Here is a 12075-nt window from a genome sequence, read left to right on the forward strand (position 1 = left end):
TAGCACTATAAACTTGACTTTAAATGATATTTGATTATAAATATTTTGGTACCACTTTACAATAAGACTACCCTTATAAAGGATTCATAAAGGGTTTATAATTAGGTTATTAATTAGGTTGTAAACACTTTATTAATCATTAAGAACCATTTATAAACCAGTTCTAACATAGTTTTCATACATCAACACAGGCTCACTATTTTTGCAAGATGACTAAGCCTTATACTGGCTACCTAGCATACTTCGTCTTCTTCATCAGCCAACATCCTTGGTATTTGTTGTTCACTGAGTTGATTCTCCCCTCTTCCATCTTGATGTTTCTTGGCATCTCTTTATGACCATTTATTTATGAGTTAACATTTATAACTGCCAAAAGGGAGCCTTGTAAAGTGTTAAACAAATCAACATTTATTAATGAGTTTCTACCATTTATAATTTGTTTAAGTTATATTAAGCCTTAAAGTTATGCATAAATTAGGGCGTGGTCACATTGAGTGACAGGTCTGTCCAGTGACTGCTGTTGTTAGCTTCCTGTCTCTCTGCTAGCAGCTCCGTGATGCTACAGGGACTATGCCTGCTCAGCTCATCCGGGGAACATAACTTGAACTCGGCCGTGTTTGTTGTGCTGGTGCCTTGTGGACTATTCTTCATGCTTATAATGTACTATTGTGACTCGCTCCGCGTTTAAAACAGACGGTGCATGAATGCGGTTTTGCGGTGAGTGAAATTGAAGTACTTTATTTATGTGTTGCTTATGTTTTCAGTCAGCTAACGTTAATGAATGTTAAGGCTTGGGATACTTAGCATGTAAGCAAGTGGTAGCTACATCTGTGCTAACGATGCTAATCGTAGCCTCCAAGTTAAAACGTAATAGTGAAGTGTGATAATACTGTAGAATAAACGGCTTCTGTTTGGGATTGGTCAAATAAGGTCATCCTTCTAAGTTAGAGAGATATTTTATTAGGTAGGTAACTGCTAAGGTTAATTTAAATTCGCTATGCTCGATTATGTAGACAAGCTAACGTCAAAGTAGTGTTGAAGAGCGGCGTAGTGTATGTGAAATCAACCTCACAATAAGATGTGTGTATTTTACAAATAATAATGTCATATTTCAATATGATTACTTAGATATTACAATATGGTTGGTTGAGCTGGAGTTCATTATTGAGCTTACACTTAATATCACAGTCATATCTAAAGAACGAACCCAAACCTTGTTCTTTTTATTAATTGTATTTCCAAATTGGTATCAAATAAATAGTAAGCATTGGTAATACCAATGCCGATAAAGTAAACTATTTTATTTGAGTATTTGTGTCTGGTAGAAGGTACTGTACCCAGTTCCTATGTTTGGCAGTTATAGACTGGGCTATCTTGTACAAGAAAATTAAAATATATATCAATATGGACCATTACTGTATAATTATCCTTAAATTATGTTATACAATGCACCTAATAAAAAGTATGGCATTTTGAAACATGATGTACAACAATTGTTACTGTAATTTGTGTGCATTTTGTTGTTAACTAAGATGATGTTATGATTTTTTTTTTGTGTGGACGCTTTGGACATACCTGGAGAAGGAAGAAATGGGTCTTCGGAATGATGAGAGTTAAAGACAAAAGGCAAGGCAAGGCAGGGCAAGTTTATTTATAGCACCTTTCAACACAAGGCAATTCAAAGTGCTTTACAAAAATGAAAGACATTAAGATCATTAAGAAACATATTATAAAATGATATCTAAAAACACTCATTTAAAAGCAATGATATAAAATGAAATTTAAAAACACTAATTTAAAAGCAAAGATAATAAAGGTTACAGTGCAGTTTAAAATATGAATATATCATTTAAAAGCAGCGGCAAAAAGAAAAGTCTTCAGCCTGGATTTAAAAGTAGTCAGAGTTGCAGCAGACCTGCAGGTTTCTGGGAGTTTGTTCCAGATATTTGGAGCATAATAACTGAACGCTGCTTCTCCATGTTTAGTTCTGACTCTGGGGACAGAAAGCTGACCAGTCCCTGAAGACCTGAGAGATCTGGATGGTTCATAATTTAGCAGGAGGTCAGAAATGTATTTTGGGCCTAAACCATTCAGTGCTTTATAAACCAGCAGCAGTATTTTGAAATGAATTATTTGACACACAGGAAGCCAGTGTAAAGACTTCAGAACAGTGATGTGATCCACTTTCTTAGTGTTAGTGAGGACTCGAGCAGCAGCGTTCTGAATTAGCTGCAGCTTTCTAATAGATTTTTTGTGAGACCTGTGAAGACACCATTGCAGTAGTCGAGTCTGCTGAAAACTACAAGATTACAAATCCTGATGTGACATTAGTCTTTTAATCCTAGATATGTTCTTTAGGTGATAGTAGGCTGATTTAGTAACAGTTTTAATGTGACTGTTGAAACTCAGGTCAGAGTCCATGACTACACCTAGATTTCTGGCTTTATCTGTTGTTTTGAACATTGCACACTGAAGCTCAGCGCTAACTTTTATACGTTCTGCCTTGGCTCCAAAAACCATTACCTCAGTTTTCCTTTGTTTAATTGGAGAAAGTTCTGACACCTCCAGTCATTGATTTGTTCAATGCACTTACTCAGTGTTTGAATTGGAGCATAGTCTCCTGGTGAAATGGTTATGTAAATGTTGGTATCATCCGCATAGCTATGGTAACTTATTTTGTTGTTTTTCATTATCTGAGCTAGGGCTGCCCGATATTGGAAAAAACTGACATTGCGATTTTTTCCCCACCATGGATATATATCGCTATATCCCCAAATGTCATATTTGTCAACTCAGATGTGTAATTACCTATAGAAACAAAGTAGTTTCTGTCCTTTAAGTAGGATTCAAACCAATTTAGAACTGTTGCCGAAAGTCCCACCCAGTTTTCCAGTCGGTCTAATAATATGCTGTGGTCAACAGTGTCAAACGCAGCACTGAGATCTAATAATACTAACACTGAAGTTCTTCCACTGTCTGTGTTTAAGTGGATGTCATTGAAGACCTTTACAAGAGCAGTCTCAGTGCTGTGGTTTGGACGAAAGCCTGACTGGAACACATCCAAACAGTTATTTAAATGAAAGAAATTACTCAACTGTTGAAAAAAAACTTTTTCAATGATTTTACCTAGAAATGGGAGGTTTGATATGGGCCTGTAATTGTTCATTACTGAAGTAGTAGTAGTAGTAGTAGTAGTAGTAGTAGTAGTAGTAGTAGTAGTAGTAGTAGTAGTAGTAGTAGTAGTAGTAGTAGTAGTAGTAGTAGTAGTAGAACCTTTATTTATCCAGGAAAATAAAGCATCTAGACTGAAGCATCTAGATTGTTTTTTTTAAAGAGCGGTTTAATGATTGCCGTTTTTAGGGCCAGTGGAAAAACACCTGAGTGAAGAGACTTGTTTACTATATGAAGTAGATCTGAGGCCATGCAACATTTTTGAAAAATCCTGTTGGAATCATATCAAGGCAGCAGGAGGAGGATTTCAGAAGTTGATAATGTCCTCTAGGATTTTATCATTAATCCGATGGAATTGTGTCATGGTGATTTTAAGTGGACACAGAGACAACACATTTGCTGTACCTGATACAGAGGCACTGACTGCTTGTCTAATTTTCTGAATTTTGTCAGTGAAAAAGGAGGCAAAATCATTGCAGGCCCTGGTGGATAGAAATTCAGAGGCTACTGACACTGGGGGTTAGTTAGTCTGTCGACGGTAGCAAACAAGGCACGTGCCTTGTTTTTGTTTTTGGCAATGATGTCAGAGAAGAAAGACTGTCGTGCAATTTTCAATTCCAAATTATAAAGACCAAGTCTCTCTTTATAGATTTCAAAGTGAACCTGGAGATTTATTTTTCGCCACCTGCGTTCAGCTTTCGACACTCTCTTTTTTCTGTTTTCATGGTCATGGCCTTTCTCCATGGAGATATTTTCTTCCCAGTCACTTCCTTTACCTTAGTTGGAGCAATAGCATCTATAACATTTTTAATTTTTGAATTAAAATGATCTACTAGCTCATTTACTGAGATGTTAGCAGGGGCAAGTGTGGAAGAAAGATTCTGAGTAAACATTTCCCTAGTAATTTCAGTTAAATATTGTTTTGTGTTTACCTCTTTTTGAAAAATGTTGTGAACAGAAGCTCTCAAAGAAAACACAGGAATGATCAGAGAGTGCAACATCAGTCACCACAACCCAGAGATGGAGTACTCGAGTGCCGATTTTCGGGACTCGTGACTCGACTCGGACTCATTCATTCTTGCGTACGATGACTCGTGAATTTTCCCCCCCACGATGACTCGGACTCGACTTGTACATTGACAATCCGACTTGGACTCGGACTCGAGCAAGTTTTCTCTGGAGTCTGATGTCCTCTATCCTGGCGTGTGCACCTGCGAGGCAAGTTCACGTACTGGGCCCCGCTATTCCAGTCTAAAGATGTCTAGAGACACACCCCGAATCGTGCTGTATGCTTTCATACATTCTGCTTCCACATTGGAAAAGAGCAGCGCAAAATGCTCGTTATGTGGAAAAAATATTGAAGAGAAGGCTCCGTAACACATTACTCTAAGGATCGAGTTCAGACATATATCTTGAACACTATCATTAGAGTAACGTGACCTAATCAATAAATAAAGATTCAGCCGATAACACGAAAGCACAAGGCTACAGCAGAATGACGTAATTTTGCATGCTAAGTAGCCATGTGCTTTCTGGGGCTTAATCTTTATTGATAGAATTTAAACATTCACTATAATAATTGTAGCGTCCCCGGCTGAATGATGGTCAGACTCTCTACTGATGGTATCTGTTTATTGATCACCCTTGCTTCTATACAATCATTACCAACGTAAGAGCTTGTGCCCTTATCAGCCAGGTGCTAAAAACCGAATGCAACTAATATGTTAATGTTCTGTCATTATACATGTGTGTTTACACTGCTCTGTTGTCCATTGACTTCCAGCAAAAGTTCCTTCAAAATAAGAGTCCCGATCTTATTACTATCAAAATAAAAGTGCAAAACGATAACTTTATATTGGCATACAAATATAATCACACATTTTAAATATAGTTAGACATTTTGTTTGTATAGCACCTATTACAAGAATTGTAGCCAAACTCGCTTCACAGCAGTTCAATAGACAGATTAGTATAACATGACAGGATAAAAGCAATGTAGAGGAGCAGCTACATTTCAACACATATATCCATGAAGATTAATACATGAAGACTTGTGACTCGGACTTGACTTGGACACTTCTTGGGTGACTCGGACTTGGACTCGAACACAGGTAATGATGACTCGGACTCGACTCAGACACTCCTTGGGTGACTCGGACTTGGACTCGAACACAGGTAATGATGACTCGGACTCGACTCGGACACTCCTTGGGTGACTCGAATCTGGACTCGACTACGACTCTCCCTTGGTGACTCGGACTAGACTACGACTCTCCCTTGGTGACTCGGACTTGGAGTCAGACTCGAAGAGTGGTGACTCGAGAGTGACTTGGACTCGTGAATTGGTGACTTGACTACAACACTGCCACAACCTTAGAGCTATTCAGACCCTTTGAGATAATTAAAGGCGGGGTAGGTAATTTTGGAGAAACCAGCTCAAGTGTGCTAGAATTTGAAAATACACCATCCATCCATCCATCTTCTCCCGGTTATCCGTGGTCGGGTCGCGGGGGTAGCAGTTCCAGCAGAGAGCCCCAAACTTTCTTTTCCCTGGCGACATCAACCAGCTCTCACTCAAAAAAAGGACTTTGGCTGGCTGTTACATCAAATAAAATGTAACATGTATTTTCAACGTAATAATTTCATGTTTCCAAGATGAACGTGATGAAAACATGTATGGTTTGCATGAATCGCAACAACTACACATTTATTAGATTCATTCATGTTGAGATAAACTGACACAAAGGGATTAGGGTACATATGATTCCCACTCCAGAGCAGAAGGTGGCGGTATAACCACCAATAAACTGGATACCAACTAATGTAATCAGAGACAAAAATCAATCTACTTTTAAATGTTCACGGTTGTAAAGATGTGAAACGACAAACAATAAGACATGCTACATTCTTGACTGCTCTTGGACACTTCCATGGATGTATTAAGAGAACTCTGCCAGACTCTGTCATTGTATTATTTTGTCCGCGATCTGGCGGGAAAGGTTTTTCCCTGCATCCTGTGTGCACTCGCGATATTTGGGCTTAACCGTAAACTTAACCATCATCATCGCGAGAGAGGATCATTGAGACAAGAAAGACCGATGGCGAAAGTTGGAGGAGGTAAGCAGAAAACATTGTCATCTAACTGTGAAGCTGTTAATAAATGTCATCAACTGCTAGTCCATGAGCGATATTGTGGTAACGTTGATAGTTAATTTGCTATTTAGTGTTCTTTTTTATCTCACTTAAAAAGCCGAATGAGCCGACGAACATGCTAAAGCTAACGTCGTTAACTAGCTAGTCTGTGTAACTGCCAGTTAGGGAGATGGTTCAAATATAGAATATCAGGATTGAAAACTAAATGACGGAAGCATTACCCTGAGAAAGTTAAACGAGAAGTGTGCTACCCCAGGCGCTTATATGTCAGTAATATCAGCCCCTTTTATAAAGGAATGTTGCGCCGTTATTCGGCTGCGTCACGTAAATTAGCTGCCAAGCTAGCTGCCATGCGGAGCTGACTGCCACTGTGGTTTTCGCTCTGCAGTTAAAGTTACGTGACGGGTGCCGCTCTGCCAGTGTCGGTAGTCGCACTCTCTGTCTCCGCTAGCTCTCCCTGCTCAGCATATAGTTATGTTCGGCTCTGTGTAACTGCACCCCCGGGCCAGTAACCTACATGCTGCCTGCACTGCAGTGACAAAGAGCCGGCTGAAAATCGGCAACGTTTCCTTAATATTCCTCGATTTTAAATATTGATGTCCACACATTTTCAGTAATAATGTTGTCAGGCACTTAATAATAATAATACGTGTGCCTATCAGTGGCAAAAACAAGCACTTCAACTTTGAGTAATATAGGATAATGTAACAATTCAGTAGGGTACCGAGCCCCGGTGTTAATCAAAGGAGTCCCGGGAATTAATTATTAAAGACTCTGGTGCCATTAAGCTCCAATGTTATCAGTCTTTGTATCGTACTGGAGATATTTAAAACATGTTATATGTATTATGCTACACAAACATTATATTGCAGTTTTAGTTTTGCCAACTCCGTTTTTAATATGCAAAAAGTCTGCAAAATGCGTCTGATTATTTTGAGTATTTTCGATCTTTCCAATCCAGCGTCTCTGTGCGAGGGGGCGGGGCAGTTTACACACGTGACTGCTACATGCAGCACACACACACACCTCCAATTATCTGTTTGAATCCTAAAATCCCATGTGTGAATATATAAGAGCGAGAGATTCAGTATTAGCATTGATGCTTTTGTCTTTAGGTCTATGGACCATTGGTGTGATCACCAAACTGGACCTGATGGATGAAGGGACAGACACACGAGACATCCTGGAAAACAAACTACTGCCGCTCCACAGAGGTGAGATCCCCCCCACACGCACACATTTTATTAAATCCTTGATTGGAATCCAGCTATTACATTACAATATTTACAGACTTTATATACTACCCAAAACAGGGTGTCTTTTCTTTAGCGGTCAGCAAATCATCAATCTGCATTATTTTCCCTGTAATTCCTGACATTGAAATTAAACAATTACTATGGTGTTAAATTGACTAACAGCTTTATTTGTATTGTTCCAGATGTGAACAGTTCTCCAATTGTAGAAGTTATAATAATTTAATATTTGGTCGCAAGTGCTTTGGAATCAACGTTTGTCTTTATTCCATAACTCACATTGAACAACTGATATTTGTCTTTCTTTAGGTTACATCGGGGTGGTGAACCGCAGTCAGAAGGACATTGATGGAAAGAAAGACATCCGCGCTGCTTTGGCTGCTGAGAGGAAGTTCTTCCTGTCCCACCCGGGGTACAGACACATTGCAGAACGCATGGGCACACCACACCTGCAGAAGACCCTCAATCAGGTGAGACACACACGTCCCTCCCTACAGGCCGATCATGCAGGCTGGAAACTAGAGCATCACTCGAAGATGGGTTATTGTATGAGTAAAATGTCAAACTTTTGCCAATTGCCATATTAAAACATCAGCTGCAATTCACAACATGAAGAAGGCAGTCTCTGCATAGCGCATATAGGCTAATGGAGATGCAGTTATTTCCAGCATTCTTTATTTACCATTCATTCAGGTATTTTATGCCTTTTTATCTGCTAATGTAAATACATGATTTATGCAATTGCATGTCTTAAACGGACTGAACTGCTAAATCAAACCTGTGAACAGTGACATCAAAATAGCCAATCTGAGTTTTGTGGGTTTTGTTTTTTTGTTGTAGGTGAATGCAGAATTTAAGAGAATCACAACAATTAATTTGCAATCCAAGTTCTTCTCTTCGCTGGATATTCACTCTACAAGCCTGATCGACGTGTATACCAAGAAAGGTGGAGTTCAAGGGAAGAAGATCAAAAGCATCATGCTTCCCATAACCCAGGTATGAAAACAATGTAAAGGTGACAAATAAACTGTAGGAGCTGTACAAAGTCTGCGATGTTCCGTGAATAGCATAGCATCCGGAGCATTATGTTTTCGATATTATTTTTGACACTTAGCACCACATCCATTCCCCCAGTGGGGGTCATTGTATCAGAGTGAGCGGCATACTATTATGAAGGCCTAAAATAATGCACTACAAAGCTGTCCCTGACAACAGTCTTTCATGGAAATGGCAGATGTTCCTACCCCAATGGTCACTGAGTGTACTGTAGGGCTGCAGCCAGGGGCGGCGGGTACTGTAGGCTAGGGAAGGCTAAGCCTTCGCAAATATTTTTGTCACTGCATCCTGGTAAAATAAAAATACAATGTTTGTGTCTTTGACATTAGCGCTGCTATGCAGCCACCAGTAAACTGTACTACGAAGCCAGTTCAACAGACCCTGGATATGTTTGAGTTATCTTAACTAACCCTAACAAACGAGATCTCGCTAAGCGGTCCTACAACGCTGGTTATTAACTCTGTAAATCAAGCCAGGGATTCTCTCTCCAGCTGAGAGCGCATTCATGTGAAAGGGGCGGGGTTAGCTACATTTGACCAATCACACACAGGGACAAGTGTACTGCGCAGCGTCATACTTCAGTAATGAAAAGTAAACTAATATTAGACAAATATGAGCTTTAACCATCCATGACTTAAACATATAATCCAGGATACAAGCCACATAGTTGCACCTGCAAGGTGAATATAGAACAACTGGTTAAAAAATAAATAAACTACAGAGCGTTTGAAAGCGTACAACAGTTTTATGATATCACTGCCCCATAGACACGAGTGGATCTGACTTTAATTACATTTGAGTTGAGTGTTTCGTCAACCCAATGTGTTGCTTAAAATAATACTTCTGCATACAGTATGTGACACTGTAAGTGTTGCACGGCCAGATACGGCTCAGCTGACTCAGATAAGGAAATATATATTATCTGATCGATGATCTGATTGATGATGTGATATGAACGATAAGTGCGACACGTCGGCGTCTCCCCTGCATACGGCAGTTTAAACTGTATTTCCTTTATCCTGTAATATGACGTGATAGATTTAAACTCCGCACACTGAGCTCTGATTGGTCACTGAGTTGATCTATTTTCTATACACGCCGGTGGCGGGCAGCGTCAGGTAAAAAAAGTTATTTAGCCTTCCCAAACCTGAGCCTCACGCGCCGCCTATGACTGCAGCTATCAATTATTTTAGTAATCGAGTATTCTATCAATTATTCCATTGATTAATCGAGTAATTGGAAACAGATTAGCTTTTTAAAGCAAAAGTATTTCTTCAATAAAAAGCCATTTTAAATATTCAAAATAAGACAGGTCTTCTCAAATGAACAACTAATTATTTTCCTTTTTTAGAAAAATGTATTGCTTAAATTGCATAGCATATTATCTGACTAAACCCATTTAATTAAAATGCAATGTTACATTCAGGGTTTTAAAGAAAACATTTGTGAAACGGTGAAACCCAGACTGCTTGTTGTTCATAATGGGCTTTTTTATTGCATGTTCTCTGACCTGCATACTTAGACTGACAGCATTGACGTGAGACGCGAATGCATCCTCAAAGGTCTTTGTGTCTACTTCAATGAAGATCCAGAGAAGCTGGTGAACATGGTATGTTGATGTAGCTTTTTTATCTTCACAAAGAGGAGGATGATCATAGTTGGAATGGATTGTGTTTCTTCTAAAACTAACCCTTAGGGAAATGTTGCCTTTACATTTTGATGATGTTGGATGTGTTCATGCTTTTTGGAAACAGTGTTTTTTGTTCTTTCTTTTTTTTCAATTTGGAAAACCCAAACTACATAAAGCTCAATATGACACATTATAGAAATGGGATGTAATGCACATCAGTGAAAATCACTCTCCTTATTTGTTTTTCACAGAGCATCGACAACAGCAGTCAAACGGCAATGGCAGAGACGGTCTTCGGAATATTTGTCATTCGACACGAAGGTGCAGAGCCTGGGGATGACCCAGAGAACGTTGGGATCATTCTGGAGGGGCTCGAAGTGTTGGATGAGTTGGGAAACGTATCTTTTGCGGTGGCGATGATGTTTGCTCTCGTGTATGCTCTAAACTTGAGCTACCCTCCAGAGCTGAAGTTTTCATTTGAAACACTGCAGAAAATAATGATGGAGCTAGATGGAAACAGACTATCCACAAAAGGACAAGTTCTCAAAACATTGCTTTCCCGTGCCTAATGTCACTGTTTGGGATCGCCTCATCTTCCAAACACGCAGCCATCAGAGATTCGGTGACTCACCTCTTTGACAGAAATGTTGATTGTATGCAAGAAGTATAAAAGTAAGCATTCAAAGTTGGCTGTATGGTTACGTGGACCTCACTGAGCAGAGGGCTGTGCGAGGAGGCAGATGTTACCATGTTGCCTTATTTGGTCTACTGTTGAAATTCAAGTTTGTTATACTGTCCACCCTAAAGTTGAAACATTTTAATATTTGGGAAGAAACTGTGTTTTTTCAAGCATCTGTCAGTATAAAGCTATTTTGTGAAATATATATTATATTTAATAACAGTGAAAGCCAGTCTGCTTATTGGCTGAGATGGTGTTCTTAATGGGCTTTTTGTATTGCATGTTCTCTAATCTGCATACTTAGACTGACAGCAATGACGTGAGACGCGAATGCATCCTCGTATTATATTTCATATAATATTTGGGAAGAAACTTAATTTTTTCAAGCATCTGAAGCATTGTTTCTCTTTGCCTATTTTGTGAAATACAATTTTATTTCAACATCTCGCGTTTGTGTTATGTTTCCACCCTTGAAGCTCACTAGACTGTAGACTGTTGAAATTCTGTTACTGTTCACTCTAAATGTTTTAAATATGTAAACACTCAAAAGTTATTCTTTGAATGAACTTGATTAAATCATGGACAGTATTTCCACATGATGAAATGGCTTTCTTTCAGCTTTAAGCAATTACGTTGACCCAACCCAGGTAAATTAAGTTGGTAACACACCTTATAAATATGTAGTATCAACCCTAATAGATTACGTTGACCCAACCCAGGTAAATTAAGTTGGTAACACACCTTATAAATAAGTAGTATCAATCCTAATAGATTACGTTGACCCAACCCAAGTAAATTAAGTTGGTAACACACCTTATAAATAAGTAGTATCAATCCTAATAGATTGCGTTGACCCAACCCAAGTAAATTAAGTTGGACCAATCAAATTGCTTAATCTTGAAAGAAAGTGATTTAATCATGTGGAAATATTGTCCATGATTTAATTACGTTCATTCAAAGAGTTATTTTTTTGAGTGCTGGGGGATCCCAAGGCGCTCCCAGGCCAGCGAAGAGATATAATCCCTCCACCTGGTCCTAGGTCTACCCCTTGGTCTCTTCCCAGCTGGACGTGCCTGGAACACCTCCCTAGGGAGGCGCCCAGGTGGCATCCTAACTAGTAGGGCTGTAGCGAT

General features: G+C 39.1%; 1 protein-coding gene across 2 annotated transcripts; it reads left to right on the forward strand.

Annotated features, from left to right (window-relative positions):
• The first annotated feature begins 5699 nt into the window (after positions 1-5699).
• Positions 5700-11383, forward strand: LOC117552973 (dynamin-like). Of its 2 annotated transcripts, XM_034226706.1 has the most exons (6): positions 5700-6288; positions 7440-7538; positions 7887-8047; positions 8418-8573; positions 10156-10242; positions 10515-11383. In XM_034226706.1, the coding sequence occupies exons 1-6, from the start codon at positions 6102-6104 to the stop codon at positions 10830-10832; spliced, it is 1008 nt and encodes a 335-aa protein (XP_034082597.1). In that variant the 5' UTR covers positions 5700-6101; the 3' UTR covers positions 10833-11383. The 2 variants fall into 2 exon arrangements, with proteins under 2 accessions (XP_034082597.1, XP_034082598.1); XM_034226707.1 differs by lacking the exon at positions 10156-10242 and having other exon boundaries at positions 5738-6288.
• The last annotated feature ends 692 nt before the right edge of the window (positions 11384-12075 follow it).

Source organism: Gymnodraco acuticeps, unplaced genomic scaffold, assembly GCF_902827175.1.
Source record: "Gymnodraco acuticeps unplaced genomic scaffold, fGymAcu1.1, whole genome shotgun sequence".
In the NCBI taxonomy this organism is placed as follows: Eukaryota; Metazoa; Chordata; class Actinopteri; order Perciformes; family Bathydraconidae; genus Gymnodraco; species Gymnodraco acuticeps.

Coding starts and splice junctions, on each gene's coding strand:
- LOC117552973 (XM_034226706.1), top strand. CDS start 6,102: ATGGATGTATTAAGAGAACTCTGCCAGACTCTGTCATTGTATTATTTT. Junction 8,574..10,155: donor TCATGCTTCCCATAACCCAG/GTATGAAAACAA, acceptor CTGCATACTTAG/ACTGACAGCATTGACGTGAG. Junction 10,243..10,514: donor CAGAGAAGCTGGTGAACATG/GTATGTTGATGT, acceptor TGTTTTTCACAG/AGCATCGACAACAGCAGTCA.